The sequence below is a fragment of the Cibotium barometz genome, chromosome 41 (genome assembly GCF_041138505.1).
Source record: "Cibotium barometz isolate CiBa-2024 chromosome 41, ASM4113850v1, whole genome shotgun sequence".
Taxonomy (NCBI): domain Eukaryota; kingdom Viridiplantae; phylum Streptophyta; class Polypodiopsida; order Cyatheales; family Cibotiaceae; genus Cibotium; species Cibotium barometz.
In genome coordinates, this window is record NC_141086.1 from 30,282,259 (window position 1) to 30,306,862 (window position 24,604).

The 24,604-nt window shown below is 45.4% G+C and overlaps 1 protein-coding gene across 1 annotated transcript in view; it reads left to right on the plus strand.

The window, feature by feature from the left end:
- The window catches only part of SWP (RNA polymerase II transcription mediator), an 87,246-nt gene that overhangs the window by 11,663 nt on the left and 50,979 nt on the right, over nucleotides 1–24,604 (plus strand). Inside the window, exons 3-4 of the mRNA XM_086780171.1 lie at nucleotides 21,179–21,273; nucleotides 22,520–22,694. Of these exons, the coding sequence (XP_086636297.1) occupies nucleotides 21,179–21,273; nucleotides 22,520–22,694 (270 nt within the window). The remainder of the gene's footprint in view (nucleotides 1–21,178; nucleotides 21,274–22,519; nucleotides 22,695–24,604) is intronic.

The following is a 24,604-nucleotide window of genomic DNA, read 5'->3' on the forward strand; positions in this document are numbered from 1 at the left end:
TTCAATGACCATTTCAGTGGGCTCCGGCCCTACATACTTGGGAAGGAGACTCACATGAAAAGCATTGTGTATGTGCCAATGACTAGGTAATGCTAATCTGAAAGCCACTGCATTGATCTTCTCGATCACTCGAAAAGGCCCATAGTACTTGGTTGCAAGCTTAGGATATGCATCCTCTGTGCCAGGCTCTTTGCCATAGTCACATGGGTCGAGGGACGGGGTCGGGGGACGGGGACGGGGACGGGGACGGGGACGGGGAAGGGTTTGGGGATGGGGAACGCCTGGAGGCGGGGAACGAGGACGGGGGGTGGGACGGTACACAAAAAATGCATCAATATATCCGTCTAATGTTAAGTATTTATATTACATTTGAGTACTTTGAAAGAAAGGACACAAAATGACACAATTCATGATTCATATTACAAAAATAGTGTACTGCTAACTAACTGTGTACACAAAGCACAATACAACTGTTGAGACTCACGGTGAACTATAGTGCCATAGTCTACTGTCTCTAGAATACAGATACTAGAAAATAAACCATGTCTACATAAATATAGCTTGGGTAGAGGGCCCTAAAGGCTGAGCTGCACATGTGACATCCAAGATTGAAGCCTACGGCGTTTCGCTAATCAATCAGAATCCATACTGAAGGAAATACTGGTCTCATTGTCATGAGCACCAGTCTCTGTGACCTTAACCTGCTCATTCTCCTTCTCTTCTCCTTCTCTTGTTGTTGCTCCCACTCCACAAAAGGATCGGCTTTTGCAATCACCCCCTTGCCCAACATACGCAAGTTTGCACTTACAAAAACCAAATCACGGGCTTTTTCTACGCCAAGGCAGTTTCTCCTTTGATGCAATGTGACTATAGGAGCTTCATAGTTGCTCCAAACAAGAGGAGCTCACAGCCTGGCTGAGAATGCGAATAGCCAATTGTTGTAACTCTGGTCCATTTGATCCAAAATCCTCCCACCACAAAGCCGCCCCAACCCGAGTCCGATCCTTCTGTGCATCGGGGCAACCATACATGCCACGAAAAGATCTATACTCTCCAAGTGAGTCTCTTATTTTGCGCCCTGCACTAGGCTCTGGCGCCAATCTCTCTAAGATAATCCGCCAACCACTATTCAACTCTCGATCATTTTCTTGACCCTTGCCTTGAAAGTCGGGGTCCAAAATGTATGCTGCTGCATGCAAAGGAGAATGATATGCATTCCATCTTTTGACACAAAGATCTTGAACCATCTCATACTTGCTCTTGAGAGTGTCCTCCTCATCCTCGTCATCATGATCAAATTGCTCTTGCTCTTTAATGAGATCTTCCAATTTCTCAATCATCCAGTCCACGGCCTCATACACTTTCCCAATGCATGGCTTCATCATGCCATCCACAAGCCTCAACAAATGCATTATGGGCTGCACCATTGCATCAATGCGACGCACATGCTCCCAAAACTCAAGATCTTCAGCATCATCTTTGCATTTCCACCCTCCAGTAGTAGAGGCTAACGGAGATGTAGTGAACTCATCACTAATGAAAACCTGCCTCAATGCGGCACTACATGTACTTAGCCGGCCCAACATCGGCAGAAAGTTATATGCAAACCGTGTCTCCGAATACTTCAAGAGCTGCTTGCTTGATTTCTTATGAAACTCATGTAGTAAGAATTGATGATTCAACACAAAAGTGACCATGTGACTTGCCCTCTCAATGATGGGCGCAATCCAAGGCAACTTCCCTATATCCTTCAACAAATTATTGAGGCAATGTGCCATGCAAAATGACACCGTCACATGTGGATACATCCCTTCAACAATGGCACGTGCTTCCCTGTTGGCGGCCTCGCCATCCACAACAAATCCCATAACAAGGTCACCACCAACAAACTCTATTGCCTCTGTCCACTCTGATGCAAGCACATCAGCACTCTTCCCAGTCCTTGATGCATCATGCGATGAAACGAAATACATCTCTCCTCGAGAATAGGCCACTACCCCATGGATAGACCTCTTTCGTGTATCGCTCCATCCATCAGCGATGAGAGACACTCCATTCTTTTTCCCCACATGCTTTGTGTTCTCTGCAGCTTGCTCTACAACATGCCTCTCTTTCTCAAGAAGAGTGGTACGCAAGGTCTCTGAGGATGGGGGAGTGTAAGATGGACCATACTTGCCATAACCTTGAAGTACTCAGATCTGGCAGCATTGAAGGCAATATGATCATGAAAAAAGAAGCGAGCCACTGCCGTATCAACATCCTCCTTTCTCTTGGGATCCCATTGCTCTGTCGACGTGTAGGAACTGTGGATAGCATGCTAAAGGACGCATGTGGTGTGGAGGATGTATGGCTAGCTGATGTTGATGCAGAAGCTCTAGAGGCTCTACTACATGCCTCGGATACAGGTGGCCTCACAAATGCTACGGGGTCAATTGCCACAGGACGTGCTGCCCTCCTTGCTTTAAAGAGAGACGCTTGTGCTGCAGCCCGCTCTAAGAGCTCTCTCCTCTTCTCTTGGCTTACATTTGGGCAAAACTGCACCTCATGCCCGGACTCATGGAGAAGGTGAGCTCTCACCTTGTTTGCCCCACTTGTTCGTGTGTATGGGCATAACTTGCAGCACCATTGAATTGAACCTCCCCCGCTTCCTGGTCTCTGGGCAGTCACCTCTTCCCACCAAGACCAATTTGAACCCTTGCTCCCAACATGGGTTGTTCCTCCTCGCGAGGAAGAGGCCATTGTGATTGAACTTTGAGCTTTGAAGGCTAGCCACTGATGGCACTGGGGCTTGGGGCCTGGAGGCTGGGCAGCTTAGATGGAGACTGGACTCTGGGATAGTGGGCTTTCACTGTCACAAACCCCTATATTCTAGGGACATGCGGATGCGTGTCAGGCCTAGAAACATGCGGATGCATGTATGTATTATACTTGGGTATGCGTATGGATCATATGAGTGGATGCATATGAGTCCAAGGACATGGCAGGACATTTGTGGACTTTTGGGCGGTGCTCGTGTGGATTCCGGCCATGCACACATGGTGTGTTATGATGGCAGGCGGAATATTTTCAAGTACAAGAATGATGATAGGTGGTTCTCCAAGTTTACATGTGCACAATGCATAAATGATGCATGCCATAACTTTATTTTACTTTGTGTGACATTGTCTTGCTGCCTGGACAATGCTTGTTATTTTGGCTTGTGAAGTCCGAGGGACCGGGGACGCCCGGGCACCTTGTGGACACGTGTGTGCACTCCTGTTTGGGCCTAAAACTGTGGGCTTATGGGTTTTGCAGGTGGTAAGTGCGTCCACACTCAATTTACAGCTTACTTCATTTACTACTAAGGTTTATTGGTTTGCAGGTCCACACTCATTAATAAGTGGCCGAACAACTTATAATGCGTTCGCATTTGGTTGGACCAAAATTAATGAAGTCCGGACAGCTTATGGCCATTTCCCATTTGGTTGGACCTAAACTTATAGAAACAGGACAAATGGAGCACTATGGGCTGGACACCTACCTGGACACCTTATGGGGACACATGTCAGCCAGCATGTGTACCCACCAGGCCCCCGAGGTGGCACCTGAAATAGGCGCCTCCCTCAAGAGGCCCTTTTGGGCTGTTTTATTCATTATTCAACACATTGGAGAGCTGGTTGGAGCTTTGGGAGTTGCTACAGGGCTGGTTGCTTGCTTCCTGGACTCACACAAGCTTGGATATCGATCCCCACACTCTTCTAAAGGGCTGGTTGGTAAATTTCAGACCTGCAATTTCTGGTTATTGCGAGTTTTGGGCTGGTTACAGGTGTCCAAAGTCAACTTGGACAGTACAGGACAGCTCTAGGGACCTCCACAGGGCTGTAGGACCCCTTACAGTTGGATTTCTCGCGATAGAAAGTTGCTGTTTTGGACTGGTTATTGCACAAAACAGGCCGGACAGCAATGGAATATGTGAGCATGGATGTGTCTCAAGGATTCGTGGTATAACAGGTGCTTAGGGCAAGCATTGGGGACACTTGCTCGCGGAGAACACAGGTTTCTGAATCAGTTTCTCGCGTGGAAACAGGGCCTAAAGATCCATTTACATCTTGTGCAGGGCGGAGTACCTGTGAGGATTGTGATACTCTTGTGCAGGGCGGATGTACCTGTGAAGAGGCTTGTGCAGGGCGGATGTACCTGTGTGTAGAGCGATGTACCTACAGATTCTCTTGTTTGAAATGTATTCATTCATGATGTATTTGGAAGAATCAGGTGCAGGCTGGTGGTGAATCCCCAGGCACCCGTAATCTTGTACTTTGCAGACTCTTTTGGTAATATAACCTAAAGGGGGGGGGTCAGCCTATCATCGGCCCCTATATGTGGTGTACTGTCATTTTCAGCTTTGTGGTTGTAATGCTCAAGTGTTAAGTGCTCAGAATCTTGTTCACATTTATACGATTCCAATACACACGTCCGCCTCCCGTTACATTGGTATCAGAGCTCAGTTTTTTTCCTCATTGGAAAACGGTCTGAGGCTTGGAATCATAACTGGTGACCTGATTTGAGTGTCATGGACAGCCACATTTCTGATAGTGTGGAGAACACACAGGACCGTGAATTTCATGGTACAAGGGATGCAAGAGATGCTGCAGGCAATGATGTCTATGGAGATGCAGGTACTCATGACACTATGCATTCTGATTTGGAATCTTTGAGGCGTCAAGTGCGACGCTATAGGGCTGAAACCGAAGAGCTTAGGTCATTGAAAAATGACCCGGATGTACAAAGGGTGTTGGCTGCGAAGGCAAAGGCTTCGGTCCATGAAGTCACTTTTGAAGCAATTGCAAAGGAAATGGATGTTGAGAAACCCCGAGACCTTGTACTTGCATACCTAATGGTTAAGAGTGATGTATACACCGAAGCAGATGGTAGATTGGCTTTCAAGAAGCCACCCCTCATGGTTGCCCGTGGTGGTGCACATGATGCACAACAAGCAGGAAGAGCACAGCAAGTGCCAAATGCTGAAAGGACAAGAGTCCCTGGTGCTAGGCTTGATGTAGGTCAAGAGAAGAGTAAGGATGAGGGATCCTCTACTCATTCCCGCTTTGCTCCAAGAAGACATATCCGTTCTCGTGTTGAACTTTCCACTCATTCGGAGAGTGTGGCTCAAGAGAGAACGAAGAGGGATCGTGAATCTTCATCGCGGCATCATCACCATGGAGATGATCAGGATGTACATAGGGATGCATATAGAAGGAAGAAGCCTCGAGAGTTCAAGTCCGGTGACAAGGATGTAAAGTTTGAAAACTTTCAGGGATGGATGGACTCTACCAAAGCACTTGCTTTCATTAGACAGTTTGAGATAGCTTTTTGCAATGAAGACTTTTCGGAAAAGTCTATGCTCAGGCATGTGGGAATGCATCTCAAGGATACGGCAAGTGATTGGTGGCTTGCAAAATAACTTGATGGAAGTGCTGCCCCAACTTGGTCTTCTTTCAAAATTCAGTTTTATGATCAATTCTTACCACCAAACTTTGCAAAGGATGTACGCAAGGAGTGGGATTGGTTGTCCCAAGATGAGGGAGAGTCCGTTGCTTCATACATAGCAAAGTTTTGGAAAGTCCTTCTCAAGGTTACTCCCTTCATGAAGATTGGAGAGGACGAGAAGAAGAGAAAGTTTGAATCGGGGCTCCATCACATCATCCAACAAAGCTTGGGAGTGTACCCAAATAAGACCATACAAGAGCTTATACACTCAGCCATGATTGCGGAGAACTTGCACATGAAAGCACCCACAAATAAGCCATTTGCAGGTCAAAACAAGAGCAAATTCAGGGCTGGTTATGACCAGAAAAAGGGTGGACAGCTACCTAAGAATGCTCCCAAAGATGGCCGAGATGCAAAGGATGACTCCGAAAAGAAGCCGGGGGGTAAACGCCACAATTTTGGGCTCTCAAAACAGCAATTGGAAGAGTACAGGAAAGCTGGAAAATGCTTTAAGTGTGGCGGTAAAGATCATATATATCTTAAATGCCCACAGAATCCTAAGAATGCTGAGCCTAATGTGGAAAAGCCTCTTGTGAATGTTGTGCCCGATGTGCAGGGTAATACAGGGCATGAGCCCAAGAGTAGAGTCATATGCAAGGCTTGGGGCAAATTGAAGGATCAGCCCGCTTTGTTTCTTTTTGATGATGCTTCCACAGATAACTTTATATCCGTACAGATGGCTGCCGCCATAGGTCTCAATGTGGAAGACATGGGAATGCAAATGAATGCAGATGCCGCCTTTGAGGGCAAACAGGTTGATGTAACTCCGGTCATTGGTAAGCTCCGTGTACATATACAAGACTACCTCGACCATGAGAGCTTTTTAGTGGCTCCTCTTATAGGTTGTGATGTTTTGTTGGGGATGCCCTGGCATCACCGTTTAGAGCCTATTAAGGCTTACAAAGAGAAGAAAATCAGCTTTGTACATAGAGGCCGTGAGCACTCTATAGATGCTGGTACTACTGGAAGTACCATACCTCTTGTAAGCCATGTACAAATTAATAAGGCAATAAAGAAATCAGCTTGTTCTTACTTGGTTTTTATACGTGATACCATTGAACATTCTAGTGTTGATGTTAGTACATTAGATCAAGACAAGCTTAACTTTTTGAATGAGTTCAAAGATTGTTTTGTGAATGCTTTGCCAGCAAGGTTGCCACCCGAGAGGCCGGAAGATCATTGCATAGATCTAATTCCCGGTAGCTCTCCACCTAATAGGCCACCATACAGGGTGAGTGCTAGTCAACAAGAAGAGATTATGGCACAGGTGAATGAACTTTTGGAAAAGGGTTTGATTCGGCCTAGTTCCTCGCCATATTGCTCGCCGGTACTTCTTGTTCAAAAGAAGGATGGTACTTACGGGATGTGTTGATTACCGTGCCCTCAATAAGATAACCATCAAGAATCGGTTTCCGATTCCGCGCATTGATGACATCTTGGACAAGCTTGAAGGTTCGGCATGTTTCAGCCGAATAGACCTCAAGAGTGGGTATCATCAAGTGAGAGTGGCACCTCAAGATGTACACAAGACTGCATTTAGGACAGCCTTTGGTCTTTATGAGTTTTGGTGGTGCCTTTTGGCCTTACAAATGCACCCGCTACCTTCAACAGGATGATGGACAGGGTGTTCAGAAAGCATAGAAAGCTCACGGGTATATTCTTTGATGACATTATTGTATTCTCAAAGAATGAAGCCCAACATCGTGAGCACCTGGCTATTGTGTTTAAAGAGCTTAAGGAAAATCAGCTCTACATAAAATGCAAAAAGGAGTGAATTCTTCCTCCCAGAGATTCACTATCTTGGTCACATTGTATCAAAGTATGGTGTGCGCATGGATCCCGCAAAGATACAAGCCATGCAAGAATGGCCAGAGTTGAAATCAGTCCATGAAGTGAGGAGCTTCCTTTGTTTATGTGCTTACTACAGGAGGTTCGTCAAGCATTTTGCTTTCGTTGCCGCTCCGTTACATGAGTTAACGAAGAAGAAAGCAATCTTTAAATGGACACAAGAAGAGAGAGATGCCTTTCAAAAGTTGAAGAGTGCAATCATCTCGGGACCGGTACTCATTATTCCGGATTTGCACAAACCTTTTGTGGTGGAATGTGATGCATGTGGGGACTGCATAGGGGCTGTTTTGAACCAAGAAGGACATGCCATTGCCTATGAGAGCAGACGCTTGCAACATGCAGAGCTTTACTTACAAGTTTATGAGAAGGAGTTGTTGGCTGTAATTCATGTCCTTACTATTTGGAAACACTATCTTTTAGGCGCTGATTTTATGGTCAAAACTGATCATCAAAGTTTGAGATACTTTTTGACTCAAAGTAAGTTCTCAGAGAAGCATATGAGATGGGCAAATTTCCTCTCAATGTTTCATTTTCAGATTTTACACACTCCAGGGAAAAAGAATGTGGTGGCAGATGCCTTATCTAGACGACCACAGGTTCATGCTATTACAGTTGCATACCATGAGGACTTATCGGATATGCGTAATACTTATCATATGGATGAGGATTTTGCACATGTATGGGCTGATTTGCAAGAGGGTATTGCTGTCCCATCTTATGTCATAAGAGATGGATATCTCATGATGCAAAATCGTATGTGTGTGGTAAAGAACCTTCGCCATAAGGTTATGGATGAGTGCCATGCTCCTTCATATGCAGGTCATAGAGGCATTTTGGCCACAGCACAAGCTTTGGAGAGGTATTTCTTTTGGCCAGATATTCGCAATTGAAGCATATGTACGTGAATGTATGGTATGTCAAAAGGTCAAGTTTGACTGACATAAAGCACCTGGATTGCTTCAGCCTTTGCCTATACCAAAAGAACCATGGGAAAGCATTGCTATGGATTTCATTATGGATTTGCCAAGGACGCCACAGGGAAATGATGCTATTTGGACCATCATTGACAGGTTTAGCAAGCAGGCACATGTCATTCCCGTGCGCAAGACAATAAAGCCAGATCATATGGCTAGGATGTTTTTGGCACAGATATTCAAACACCATGGCATGCCTAAATCTATTGTGGGGGATAGAGATCCTAGAACCACAAGCTTATTTTGGCGCGCATTGTTTGACAATATGGGTACAAAGCTGAACTTCTCATCAGCTAACCATCCACAGACAGATGGGCAAAGTGAAATAGCAAATTCAGCCGTCCTCCACTTGTTGAAATCTTATGTATCCGACCGCAAATCGGATTGGGAGAAGTATTTATCACTTGTGGAGTTTGCCTACAACAATACGGTACTACCACCCATCCTTCGTACAAAGGATGAGATTTTTGCAGCAGATGAGTATGTCAAAGACTTGGATATTGCATTTGCACAGGTACGGACAGCCATAGAGAGGTCTTAAACCAAGAATAAAAAGGCAGCTGATAAGCATAGAAGGGATGTACAATTCAAACAAGGTGATTGGGTCTTGCTGAAATTTGAAAAGGCACGCCTTCGGAAGAGGCCAGGGAAAGAGGGAAAGTACCCTAAGCTTTCCAACAGGTACTATGGACCTTTTCAGATCTTGGAGAAGATCAATGATGTTGCATTTCGGCTTGTACTCCCAGATCATTGGAACATGCATAATGCTTTTCATGTGAGCCTATTGAGGCCTTATGTGGGACCGACACCGTTTGAGCCGGTTTTGGAAGACCAACCCGAGGTGGATGAGCTGGAAGAGATTCTTCAATCTGAACAGATTGTTTTTCACAAGGAACGAAAGCTTGCGGGAGGCAAACTTGTTCGTAGGTACCTTGTGAAGTTCAAGAATTATTCAGCTTTGGATGCGAAATGGATGGATGAGGCCTACTTCCAGGATTACCCAGATCTTTTGAAGGCCTATCTGGAGGCTTTTCAGTTGCGGTCAACTGATTAGAAGCCGGGGGGATGTCACAAACCCCTATATTCTAGGGACATGCCGATGCGTGTCAGGCCTAGAAACATGCGGATGCATGTATGTATTATACTTGGGCATGTGTATGGATCATATGAGTGGATGCATATGAGTCCCAAGGACATGGCAGGACATTTGTGGACTTTTGGGCGGTGCCCGTGTGGATTCCGGCCATGCACACATGGTGTGTTATGATGGCAGGCGGAATATTTTCAAGTACAAGAATGATGATAGGTGGTTCTCCAAGTTTACATGTGCACAATGCATAAATGATGCATGCCATAACTTTATTTTACTTTGTGTGACATTGTCTTGCTGCCTGGACAATGCTTGTTATTTTGGCTTGTGAAGTCCGAGGGACCGGGGACGCCCGGGCACCTTGTGGACACGTGTGTGCACTCCTGTTTGGGCCTAAAACTGTGGGCTTATGGGTTTTGCAGGTGGTAAGTGCGTCCACACTCAATTTACAGCTTACTTCATTTACTACTAAGGTTTATTGGTTTGCAGGTCCACACTCATTAATAAGTGGCCGGACAACTTATAATGCGTTCGCATTTGGTTGGACCAAAATTAATGAAGTCCGGACAGCTTATGCCCATTTCCCATTTGGTTGGACCTAAACTTATAGAAACAGGACAAATGGAGCACTATGGGCTGGACACCTACCTGGACACCTTATCGGGACACATGTCAGCCAGCATGTGTACCCACCAGGCCCTGAGGTGGCACCTGAAATAGGCGCCTCCCTCAAGAGGCCCTTTTGGGCTGTTTTATTCATTATTCAACACATTGGAGAGCTGGTTGGAGCTTTGGGAGTTGCTACAGGGCTGGTTGCTTGCTTCCCGGACTCACACAAGCTTGGATATCGATCCCCACACTCTTCTAAAGGGCTGGTTGGTAAATTTCAGACCTGCAATTTCTGGTTATTGCGAGTTTTGGGCTGGTTACAGGTGTCCAAAGTCAACTTGGACAGTACAGGACAGCTCTAGGGACCTCCACAGGGTTGTAGGACCCCTTACAGTTGGATTTCTCGCGATAGAAAGTTGCTGTTTTGGATTGGTTATTGCACAAAATAGGCCGGACAGCAATGGAATATGTGAGCATGGATGTGTCTCAAGGATTCGTGGTATAACAGGTGCTTAGGGCAAGCATTGGGGACACTTGCTCGCGGAGAACACAGGTTTCTGGATCAGTTTCTCGCGTGGAAACAGGGCCTAAAGATCCATTTACATCCTGTGCAGGGCGGAGTACCTGTTGAAAAGATGCAGGGGGGAAGAGAGCTTGAGCTCTTGCAAGCACACACACACACTCACAAAACCCTAATAGAGAACACACAAGGTGAGAGGCTGAAAATCTTCTTCTTCTCTACTCAACACTCAACACACCATATACAAGAATAAGAGTACACATAATATGAAAGGTACTCAACCAATACATACACGGGTTCTCTATAGTGTGAACCCGACTAAATGAGCTGGCGCTATAACTATGCCAGTCTCTAGAATGGCTGTCACACAGCCTGTCATCCCACTGGCCGCATATCACCCAAGATCTCACCAACCATGCCAGTGGTGTAAGTGTGGGGCCTTTCCCCCAGGCGGGTCATCAGTGGTCACCGCCTCACTAGACGAGCTCGATATCTCAACACTCCCCCTCGAGCTCAACTCCATCTCATGTACACCAAGCGAAGCCCTGAATTTGCGGAGCTTCTCTGTACCCAATGCTTTGGTGAAGATGTCAGCTACCTGATCCTCTGTGCTGACATAAACAAGGTCAAGATCTCCTGCCAAGACCTTCTCTCTGACGAAGTGGTAGTGGACCTCTATGTGCTTCGTACGAGCATGAAAGACTGGGTTCCTGGCCAACTGTATACTGCTAATGTTGTCACAGAAAATGACAACTTGTCTATCCACTGATAGACCCAAATCTGCAAGTAGCTTTCTCAACCAAGCTACCTCACGTGCTGCCATAGCAGCTCCTCTGTACTCGGCCTCTGTACTCGATAGAGCAACCGTAGGCTGCTTCTTGCTGCTCCAAGTCACAGCAGCACTCCCCAAAGAAAACATGAATCCACTGGTAGATCTTCTATCTGAGATACTACCAGCCCAATCAGCATCTGTGTACCCATGTACACATATCTCTGTCCCAGTCTCATAGAATAGTCCACAATGCAAAGTAGACCTCACATACCTCAGTATGCGTCTCACTGCATCCAAATGCGGTTTCCGTGGAACCTGCATAAACTGACTCACCAACCCAACAGCATAGCTCAAATCTGGTCTGGTGATCGTCATGTAGATCAAACTTCCTACTATGTGCCTATACATAGTAGGATCCTCCAAGATCTCTCTTGAATTTGCACTCAACTTGCCATTCTGATCCAATGGCACAGAAATAGGCTTACAGCCTGTCATACCATACTTGGACAACATGTCCAAGCCATACTGTCTCTGCAGTAATCCAATACCATGTGGTGACCTAATCACCTCAATGCCCAAGAAATATCTGAGCTCCCCCAGATCCTTCATCTCAAACTTCTGTCTTAGCAAGATCTTTACATCAAAGATCTCTGCATCATGGTCCCCCGTAATGATCAAGTCATCTACATAGATGACAACAAGCACAACTCCTCTATCACCATGTCTCACATACAATGAGAAATCTGCATTGGCTACATGAAAGCCAATAGTGACAAGATATTCAGAAATCTTGTCAGACCATGCTCTTGGTGCTTGCTTTAAGCCATACAAGGCTTTCTTCAACCTGCAAACATGCTCGGGGTGACTCACATCCTCATAACCAGGTGGCTGCAACATATACACCTCCTCTTGCAAATCCCCATGCAAGAATGCATTCTTTACATCCATCTGATGTAAAGACCATTGCTTTGACGCAGCCACTGCTATCACAACTCTCACCGTTGCCATCTTGGCAACTGGGCTGAAAGTTTCCTCATAATCAATCCCATATGTCTGCGCATATCCTTTGGCTACCAATCTAGCCTTGTACCTGTTTATGCTTCCATCACTGTTATGTTTAACTTTGTACACCCACTTGCATCCAATGGCTTTCTTGCCTTCAGGCAATTGCACTAAATCCCAAGTCTCATTTCCATATAGTGCATCCATCTCCTCGTCCATAGCTTTCTCCCAACACACATTTCCAACAGCCTCATCAATGCATGTGGGCTCAACAACCTGCACAACCTTTGCCATATATGCATAGTGATGTGCCACATAACCATCATAGGTAAATCTCTGCACAGGATTTCTCACTCTCCCAGATCTTCGCAGCTTCTCATTCATGGCTTCCATAGCCTTCTTTACACCAGGTGTTCTCATAGCTGGGATCCCAAGCTCCTCATCAAGGCTCATATGTGAGCCACTAGACTCTCCATCAACATGAGAATGCCCTGCAGAAATGTCAGGCATACCAAGGGGCTCAACCACTTTCTCTTTTCCTTTATGTGATGTACTAATCACATTTGCAGGACTGGTATTATGACGCAGCCTGCCACTCCATGGTCTATCAACAGACCCACTAGATGAGGACTCTCCTGGTCCACTCAAAGACTGTGATTGCTGACCTGCATTCTGTGCAACCACACTTCCACTCACATCAGCCCCAACAGCTTCTTTTTCAGCAGCATACCAGCTGCTCATCTCATCAAAGACAACATCCCTGCTTACCCTCAACTCACGTGTAGCAGGGTTATAACACCTGTATCCCTTTTGCTCAAGGGAGTATCCAATAAACACACATTTTTCAGCTTTTGGATCCAGCTTAGTTCTCCGCTCATCTGGCACATGCACATATGCAATGCATCCAAAAACTTTCAGATGAGACAAATCTGGTTTTCTGCCAGTAAACTTCTCCTCTGGAGTTACATCATGTATGGCTGCAGTTGGAGTCCTGTTCATGATGTATACTGCTGTAGAAACAGTCTCAGCCAATAGCAATGCGGCATATTCTTCTCTTCCATCAATGCTCGCACAATCTCAGCAATGTGCATGTTTTTCCGCTCAGCAACTCCATTTTGCTGCGGAGTGTATCTGCATGTAAACTGTCTCCGAATACCATTCTTCTTCAAAAATTCAGAGAACTCATTGGAGAAGTACTCTCCCCCTCCATCTGACCTTAGGCACTTTACATATTTCCCTGTTTGCTTTTCAACCAAAACTCTGAAATTCTGAAAGTGAGTGAACACTTCACTCTTCTCCTTCATGAAATATACCCACACTTTCCTTGTGTGGTCATCAATGAAAGTCACATAGTACCTGCAGCCTCCCATAGATATGGTCTTCGTAGGACCCCATACATCTGAATGCACAACATCTAGTGCATTTCTGCTCACATATCTGTTACGTGGAAACACATGCTTTGTTTGCTTCCCAAATTGGCATGCTTCACATATTTTCTGCATACCTTCCACTTTAAATTTTGGCAGCCCTGTCACAATTCCTTTTGTCTGCATAGACTTCAATCTCTGCACATTTACATGTCCAATTCTTTTATGCCATATGTCTGTGTCTGCAACAACTCCTGAACCATTTGCAAACATCGCAGCACTCATTTCAGGCATGTCTACATTCAATGTAAACATTCTGCCCACTCTGTTGCCTTTTGCAACCAACTTGCACTTGTCTTTAAAATCTTCAACATAACACCCATCAGGGTTAAACCGAACCTGCAAATCCTGCTCAATCATCTGGCCAACTGAAACCAGATTCTTTGTTATGTTCGGTACATGAAGTACATCTGCAAGGTACTTCACTTTGCCATCCTGCATAGACAATGGCACATCTCCAACGTGGGCAATTGGATGAGCAGTGTCATCCCCTGTTTCCACAAAACCTGGTCTTTCCGGGTTTTTCATCTCCTTGAACCACTCCCCATGACTCGTCATGTGGTTCGAAGCGCCTGAATCCACATACCATACATTATCTTTTTGTGCTGCATCAACATTTTCAGACATGGCATTCACGACATGCTGCATAACAAACAACCTTTCATTATCCTCATTATTTCTGCTTGAGGAGGATGCATAGTTGTTTTGCTGCACTTTTCCATTTTGCATGTCAGCCTGCTTCTTATAACATTCTGACTGCACACGTCCAGGCTTACCACAATAATAGCATTCACGTGCATCATTATATTGCCTTTGCCAATTTCCACGGCCTCTTTGACTCCCCCTGCCTCTGAATTTGCCTCTTCCACCTGCGTGTTGTTGTTGTTGTTGATTCTGGGACTGTTGTTGCTGCTGCTGCCGCTGGCCATAATTCTGATTACCTGTTCTGCCACCTCCTTGACCGCGTCCACGGCCTCCTCTACCTCGTCCTCTTCCTGAACTCGTGTAGAAGACCTGTTGCTCTGAACTGTTTTTGCTTTGTGAAGACTGTTGGTTTTCACCCAAGTTCTTCTCTTCGATAATCAGCATAGACACCAAATCTGTAAAGTTGGGAATGTTTTCCCGAGTCTGAATAGACGTCTTAAACGCCTTGTATTGTGGCCCGAGACCACGTAGACAGACTTCCACCTTGTCATCATCATCTACTGACACACCAATAGATGCAAGGGATTCCACAATACCCTTTATCTTCAGCGCATAGTCATTCACAGACATGCTCTTTTTCTCCACAGTATGAAGTTCATTCTTCAACTGTATCTTGTGTGCCTTGGTATTTGTTTCATAAAGCTTTACCAAGGTGTCCCACGCCTCCTTGGGGGACTTGGCATCCTGAATGTGCCCAATCATGGTGTCCTGTATACTAATGGAAAGCCAATACATAACCTTCCTGGCTCCTTGGTTCCAGTCTTTAAACTCTTTCACATCTGCAGCAGTCGGATTTATATCCGGTATCTCCGGTGCCTCTTCATGCTCACCTTCTATGTAGTCCCAATAGCCTTTTCCCATCAGGAAATTCGTCAACCTGAACCTCCAAGCATGGAAGTTATTCTTATCCAGCTTCTCAGCCACAATCTGTGTTATGCCATCATTAGACATCTTGCCAAACACACAATTTTACCAGAAACTGCACTCTGGTTTTTCTTGCACAAATGCTGTATTTTCTGCAGCGGTACTGTAGTACTCTCAAATGGCACAACGAGTGACTTCAATGTGCATACATACACCCAATGGCAACTGTAGACCTCTTTGCAGTACCCACAGTGTCTGCACAGTCAATCTGTCTTCCTGCAGTTCTTAAAACAGAGTTCTGTAGAGAATCGATGACTTACCCGCAGTGCTCGAAATCGCCTGCTTTCTGAAAAACAGAGGTCCAGACGCGCCCGAAACGCGTTTTCGGCCCGAAAAATGTAGTCCGTAGGACTGTATAGTAGCCCAATAGCTTTACTCCCGCGAAGAAAGCTCCTCAATCAGAGATCGTTGCCGGTGCCTCCCGTAGAGCTCCCGACAAGGGTGTAGTCACCAACACAAATAGGGAAGAGTAGTTGAAGCTCTTACCCTCGTACCGCTTCCTGTGGTTCTCTTGCTTGCAGCTCAGCCCTTAGCACGAACCAGGCTCTGATACCATGAAAAGATGCAGGGGGGAAGAGAGCTTGAGCTCTTGCAAGCACACACACACACTCACAAAACCCTAATAGAGAACACACAAGGTGAGAGGCTGAAAATCTTCTTCTTCTCTACTCAACACTCAACACACCATATACAAGAATAAGAGTACACGTAATATGAAAGGTACTCAACCAATACATACACGGGTTCTCTATAGTGTGAACCCGACTAAATGAGCTGGCGCTATAACTATGCCAGTCTCTAGAATGGCTGTCACATAGCCTGTCATCCCACTGGCCGCATATCACCCAAGATCTCACCAACCATGCCAGTGGTGTAAGTGTGGGGCCTATCCCCCAGGCGGGTCATCAGTGGCCACCGCCTCACTAGACGAGCTCGATATCTCAACACCTGTGAGGATTGTGATACTCTTGTGCAGGGCGGATGTACCTGTGAAGAGGCTTGTGCAGGGCGGATGTACCTGTGTGTAGGGCGGATGTACCTACAGATTCTCTTGTTTGAAATGTATTCATTCATGATGTATTTGGAAGAATCAGGTGCAGGCTGGTGGTGAATCCCCAGGCACCCGTAATCTTGTACTTTGCAGACTCTTTTGGTAATATAACCTAAAGGGAGGGGGTCAGCCTATCATCGGCCCCTTTATGTGGTGTACTGTCATTTTCAGCTTTGTGGTTGTAATGCTCAAGTGTTAAGTGCTCAGAATCTTGTTCACATTTATACGATTCCAATACACGCGTCCGCCTCCCGTTACAGTCACCTGTGGCAAGAACTTGTGCTGCAGCCTGCTGTGCAGTCATTGCACACCGTAGAGCAGAGATGGAGGAGAAGTTGAGAGCGAGTGTGCACATTAAACAGGTGGTAGCAGAGACAGAGGAACATGGAAAGCGCACAATAGCACAGACTTGGATGGAGGAGAGTAGCGATGGAAGAGCAGAGAAGTAGGAGAGCAAGACTGCAAGTGCACATGTGACAGGTCACATCAGAGACGGAGGGAGTCTGGACTCTGGAGAGCACTCGATCGCACACAACAGAGACAAAGGAGAGCAGAGATCACTCGACGCTTGCATGACTGGGCCTTCTTTTTTACAAAAAAAAAAACATAAAATGAGGCGCCCGTTCATTTTTTTCCCTTCCCGTCCCCATCCAGCCGTCCCACATGTTTAGGGCGTCCCTTGATAGGGGACGGCTATCCCCTGGTGAGGGACGGGACATGGGACGTCTCCCCTGTAGAGGGACGCGTCCCTGTGTGAAAGGTAGGCCGGGACAGCGTTCCCCCATCCCCAAGGCCTGGGACGGGCGTCCCCTGTGACTATGCTCTTTGCAAGTCTTGCTTTCTCAAATTTAAGCAATACCCAATCATTCTCTTTAACATCCAATTGCCTTCTATGCTTGTCGGCAGTCTTTTTATGCTTGTCTTGTGACCTTGCAATGGCTGTCCGCACCTGAGCAAAAGCAATATCCAAGTCTCTTACATACTCATTAGCCTGCAAATATCTCATCCATTGTGCGAAGGATGGGTGGCAAAACCACCTTACCATAAACAATCTCAAACGGGGCCTTTCCCGTAGATGCATGCACCGTGTTGTTGTATGCAAATTCTACAAGTGGTAAGTACTTCTCCCAAGAAGACTTCTAATCCGCCACATAACATTTCAAGAGATCCAACACGGCTGAATTTGCAGCCTCACTTTGCCCATCCGTTTGAGGGTGATAAGCTGATGAGAAGTCCAATTTGGTGCCCATATTATCAAATAAGGCCCGCCAAAAGAGACTTGTAGTCTTGGGATCTCTATCCCCCACAATGGACTTCGGCATTCCATGATGCTTGAACACTTGTGCAAGATATATTTTAACCATATGCTCAGCTTTGATGGTCTTTTTGACTGGCAAGAAATGAGCTTGCTTGCTAAACCTGTCCACAATTGTCCAAATTGCATGATTACCCTGTTGGGTCCGTGGCAAGTCCATAATGAAATCCATTGTAATACTTTCCCATGGTTGCGTGGGAATAGGCAATGGATGAAGCAAACCTGGTGCCTTTTGCCCATCAAATATCACCTTTTGACAGGTGATACATGCACATACATGTGCCTCTATGTCCTTCCGCACGCCTGGCCAAAAGAAATACCGCTCAACCATGTGCGTAGTAGGCATTATGCCTTTATGACCAGCATATGGAGGAGCATGGCACTCATCTAAAACCTTTTGCCTCATGTCAGACACCACACATAGGCAATTATCTTACCGCTCAATCGTGTGCGTAGTAGGCATTATGTCTCTATGACCAGCATATGGAGGAGCATGGTACTCATCCAAAACCTTTTGCCTTATGTCAGACACCACACATAGGCAATTATCTTTCATGTGATAACCTTCTTTGATCATATATGAGGCATGTGCATGACTAGCCATCGAATCAGCCCAAATAGTGGCAAAATCAGCATCCGTATGATACAAATCACACATGGCAGACAAGTTCCCATGAGAGACAACTGAGATAGCTGCTACATACCGCTTTCGTGGCAATGCATCGGCCACTACATTCTTCTTTCGTGGGGTGTGCAAGATTTGAAAATGAAACATAGAGAGGAAATTGGCCATCCTGATATGCTTCTCTGGCAACTTAGTCTGGGTAAGAAAATACCTCAAACTCTGGTGATCTGTCTTCACAGTGAAATCAGTCCCAAGAAGGTAATGTTTCCAAATAGTAAGTGCATGATTACAGCCAAGAGCTCTTTTTCATAAATGCCAAGAGAAAGCTCTGCATCATGCAATCTACGGCTCTCGTAAGCCACGGCATGTCCCTCTTGATTAAGGACAGCTCCTATGCAATTTCCAGATGCATTACATTCCACACTAAAAGGCTCCGGAATGATCAACACTGTGGACCATGAGTAGTTGCATCTTTCCATTTGAGGAATGCATCTCTCTTTACATTAGTCCATTTGAATGTGGCCTTCTTCTTTGTCAAATCATGCAAAGTGCTGAATGAACCTGCGGTAGTAAGAGCATAATCCAAGAAAACTACAGATTTCATGCACTGAACTCAATTTGGCCCAATTCCGAATTGCATCAATTTTTGCAAGATCCATCCGCATTCCATCTTTGGACACATTATGCCCAAGATAATGTGTATCTCTGACAAGAAGAACTCACTCTTCTTTGCATTTATGAAGAGTTTATGCTTAGAGAGTTCTTAAAAAACAATGGCCAAATGAGCTCTATGCTCTTCTTCGGTCTTCGAGAAGACTAGGATGTCATCAAAAAAGACACTTGTAAATCTTCTGTGCCCACGGAATATGTGATCCATCATTCTATTGAATGTAGCCGAGGCATTCGTAAGACCAAAAGGCATAACAAGATACTCATAAAGCCCAAATGCTGTCTTGAAAGCAGTTTTGTGTACATCCTTAGGCACTACACGCACTTGATGATACCCAATCTTGAGATCAATTCGGCTATAGCATGCTGATCCATCCAACTTGTCAAGGATGTCGTCTATGCGTGGAATCGGAAACCGATTCTTGATGGTAAGCTTATTCAAAGCTCTATAATCCACACACATACGAAAGGATCCATCCTTCTTTTGAACCAAGAGGACGGGTGAACAATATGGGGAAGAGCTTGGCTGAACCAAATTCTTCTCAAGAAGATCATTCACCTGCTTCATGATCTCCTCTTTTTGGGATGCACTTACACGATAGGCTGGCCTATTAGGTGGTGAGCTACCCGGCACAAGATTAATGCGATGATCTTCCGGTCGTACGGGGGGCAACTCATTTGGTAACTCATCAGCAAAACAATCATTGTGCTCTTGCAAGAATTTCAGCCTATCGTTACTAAGAGTGTTTACATGTACATTATTTTCCTCATCATGATCTCGTACAAAAATCAAGTACGCAAAACACTCTTTTTCATTACTTTCTTAATTTGTACATGGTCTTGTAAGCCTTGCACGGATCAATACGTGTATGCCAAGGATTTCCAAGCAATTCATCACAGCCATTCAAAGGCGCTACAAGAAAATCCTCATGATCCACATAGCCTTGAATGTGTATGCGTAACCTGCCAGAAATAGGCATGACCTGCACTTCTATACCAACAAAGGCAGCCCTTGCTCAATTTGAGGACCCATGTCCTCCACTTCAATACCCAAAGCAGTCTCTGTGTGGATATGAAATTCTCAGATGCACAATCGTCAACCATGAACAAAGCAGGCTGATCCTTGAGCTGTCCCCAAGCTTTACATTCAACCCTGTCTTTGCTATCATGTGAAGTGTTGCCCTGCACATCCAGAACCATATGCACATTAGGCTTTAATGCATTTGCATTATCACGCTTCTTCTTGTTTGGGCATGCCTTTGCAATATGCTCGGTGCTACCACAAGTAAAGTATTTCCCCTCGCTCATATATTGCTTTTTCTGCTCCGAAGTGAGACCATAGTCTGTCAGTTTGAAGGGACGCTTCTTGGTAGTGTTTTTTTCAGTCTTTGGACCATTTTAGGTGGCTGTTCATTATTTTGCAGGTTTTGGACAGCCCTCTCTTTGCCTTGAAATGAGGGTTTAGCCTTATTGGATCGACTCAATTTGAGTTCCAATTGCTCGGTGGCAGTGGCGGCTGCGATTAATTGGTGTAAGGTGTGACCAGGATACATTTGTAGTCCCGCTTTGTACACGGGTTGCAATCCCGATTGAAACCTTCTCTTCCTTTCCGTCTCGGTGACATGCATAAATGGAGACACCTCCAAAAGTACTTTCCAAAACTTTTGTACATATGCATTCACTGATTCCCCCTCATAGACTAATGCATTTTCTTTATAAGTGTGTTCCCCTGCAATTCTCCCCCTTGCAAACCTGTCACAGAATACCTCAAGAGTGTACCTGATACCTCATGTTGGGACCCTCCTTAGAAGACCGCATGAGAGGGTACATGTGGCATTTTTTGCAGCATCCAAGCCTATTTGCTCAATGCCACATGGGTGCTCTCATTTTGCAGTGTTGGTATCTGACTGAGTGAAGGCTTATTTATGACTCTTTCAAAAAAATTTCATATGATGTACCTCAGTGGAATTTCAGTTTGAAGGCTATCTCAAGCAATTAAAATTTTGGACATTTTTATGTGTCTTTTTCTTGAACTATTTCTTGTCTCAAGTGAGCAATTTGTTTTTGGTGGATATCCAAATTCACAAAAACTTGCTATATAAAGATCTACATTATTATCAGGATGACATGATGGTAGATGCCGGGGAGGTTGGTGAAGAGGTGCTATGTGTTCGAGCATATGGACAAAGCTACTTGGCTCTTGGCATCAATATCAGGTATTTTTCATGCACTCATAGGTGTTTATTATGCTTTCTTAGTTATCTTATTTTTTCCTTGGTTGTGCCGTCCACCCCCGTCTTTGGGTACCGTTTATGATCTTTCTACATGGGCATGTCAGATATGCCTTGCTTTTGTGCTGCCTATGATTGGTATTGTTAATCACTGAGGTAGGGAGATCCCTCAAGTTTCTGAGACAGTCCCTTGTATGTCTGTGTGTAGTGCTTTTAGGCTGATTCTCATTGAACATTGTTGATCTGAATCATTAGAGTGAGTTTGTGCTTTGAGGTACCTTGTCTCATCTACAAGAAGATGCAATGAGCATGCCATTCTCCTTACTTGTTCTACCATGTATCAGGCAGGGACTCTGTTCTTTTATTGATAGTACTGACAAAGAGATGACTTGCTTATGGCACATGCAATCAGCTTGTGATGGCTACTCTTTGCTTAGCACAATCAGTTATTAAAACTAATGTACTTCAAGAGGAAGATGGATTATCACCAATAATCTTTACCATTACATGTTGACAAGTCTCACGTTTACAAGTCAGCTGCATAGAAGCTGGTCAAGCTGCTCAGGACATGCCTTTCTTCACGAGTACTATCAATTTTTATATGTATAAAGGCTGAACCTGCCACCTTGCGCCAGGCATGTCTGCCTGTGGGTTCCCTGCCTGCTGCCCAGGTGTCCAGGGTCTGACTTGCATGTGATGATCTGTGAGAAGACACTTGATCCCTGGGTAGCCCATCTCTGACAGAGGCCACCCGGTTTGGGGCAAGTGTGTCACACTATTCACAGGCTGGGATGAACACTGTTTGGTGCAAGGTGCTTGACACTATCCACATGCAGCCATGCTGCATGCCTATACATATACATGTTATCTATATGTATGTATGCGCGCATGCATGTACAGGATGTATTAATGTAGTATGTATGCATGTTCGCCTACCTCCCTGACTACATTCGTAGGCGAGCCAGTATTAAAACCTCACCAATAACTCAATATCTCAATTTTAGCCAAGTATTTTCTTTATTGCATGTGACAGTTACAGCTTGTCCTGTTTTCAGTAATAGTGTATCAACATGTGTCCTTGTTTAATCCTGGAGTCCATGTATAATTCTGTAGTGCGTGAATGGAATCTATATCATTGCTTCTAGGTAAATGGGACTTTCTTTTTCTTGAAATTCAGGTGATCAATGGTAGGTGAGGTTTTTTGATATTCATGTTTGTTGTGTCCGGCCAGGACTGGGAAATCTATATTGAGGTCTCACAGTACATCACTTGCACCAGCTATACTCGTGGAGACTGAGGATGCTTTGAACCAGGGACTGTTAAGTCCACTTGATGCTTTCATTTCTCTTCGTAATAAGAGTCTTCTGCAACTGTATTCATCCATTGGGACTTCATTAAACCTCAAGGTATATATCCTCCCCCCCCCCTCTCTCTCTACACACACACACAAGAAGAAGAAGAAGAAGAAGAAGATATATATTAACATCTTGCAAAAGACCCAACGGGTCTATGAGACAAAAGGTGTACAGTGTGTCCATGGAATCTCATCATGGAAAAAAAGGACAACGTAACAAAAAAAACTAACACTTATCCCTAGGAAAATGTAGATATGTATGGATAATCATCGTCATCCTCATCATGCAGGATCACCGTCCTCATCATTGTGGATACAAAGTGGGTGTAGAGGATAGGAGGGTGTGAGTGTGGAGAGGGAGCTATCCATCGATGTGTGGTAGGCCATAAAGGATGTGCGGCATTGCCGAGGGGGTGAGGAGGGCCCCTAGATCTGCAGGGCCGAGGAGAAGCTGGGACGAGGTAGTAGCTACAGATGCTCGGTGGTTTATTGTCTTCAAAAGACCACTTGGGGCTATGAGACCAAAAATGTGTTACAAAGTATCCTTGGGTTACAATGATCCTGTTAAATAACATCAATGAAAAAGAACCTAACACGAACATCAGTTGCATACAAGCAAGTAGTAGCTAACTGAGGAAGGGCCTGTACAACTAGAGAGATTGAGGCTCATGGGGTGGTGGAATCCTACCATTGCCATGGCTTGAAGGTTCATCATCTCTCTAGAGAGTTCACCCCCCCCACTCTCTCTCTCTCCCACCCGCCCTTGCTCAGGCCCCCAAGGCAGCAACATACCTACCTGCTGCTACTTGCCTCCCCACTTGCAGCTAGCCATCTATGGGGGCCACCAGCTGAGGAGCAAATTCAGTACTAGAAGGGGGACCCCTTCAGTCCAACATGGACAGCTCGCCGGGCAACAAGGACTAGAGGTGAGAAGGAGAGGAAATACAGCTCGATTTGGGCAAGCTCACAGATGATCGGCGACCCCCATATCAAAACATGCCTGACCACCATGAGAGAAGTATGCAAAATGCAGGATATTGACATTGAGCACCTACAAAAGAAGCTTGGGGAGAACAAGGCTAGTGATGACCTTGGGCATGAGTTGCATGCCTTCATGCAACTCATGGAGGCATGGAAGAGGAGATGGATAGATGGAAGGCAGACATGCAGGCATACATGGCAACTCAGCTAAGCAAGATGCAGGAGGAAATGGTCCAAATGTTGGACGCAAAAACCAGCCACCACACCTCACTAATCACGGAGCTTGAGGTCCAAGTCGCCACCCTTAGAGTGGAAAACGAGACCTTGAGGGCATGTACTCAATTCGAAGAAGGAGAGATTCAACTATCCCTCAATGATGAGCTGAATACACTTAGAGTGCAATTGAAGACCCTCCAAGAACAAGAGGAGAAGAAGGCAAACCAGGCAACCACATGGGCCGAGGTGATTAAGAAGACACAGAAACAAGTGGAAGAAGCAAGCAGCTGGATTGAGGTTGCCAAGAAGCAACGGAACCCACCATCATCCCCAAACATCATCAATGACACACTTGAAGAGGAGAAAAGAAGGAAGATTAGAGCATTGAATGTGAGAGTGGTGGGATGGAAGGAAGGAGCCTCGCCGAAAGAAGACGCCATAGCACTATGCAGAAAGCTGGAAATCGCTGATACCCCCTTCGTCGAGGCATGGAGAGTGGGCAAAGACACCACCAAGGAACGCGCACTCATCCTCAAGTTTGCGGGGTTGGAGGAATATTCGAAAAAGCATAGCCATTCATATTACACCTTTTACTTAATAACCACCTGCGAATTGATGACCTCCTTGTGGGGTTGGTAGCGATCGAACGATCAAAGGTCTTGTACCAGTTTTTTTCGAAAATGAAAGGCGGAACAAAAAAAGCAGTTTTCGAACCTTTCCAATCAAGGCGAGGCAAGCATTCCTTACCAAAAGGCGGGCACTGAA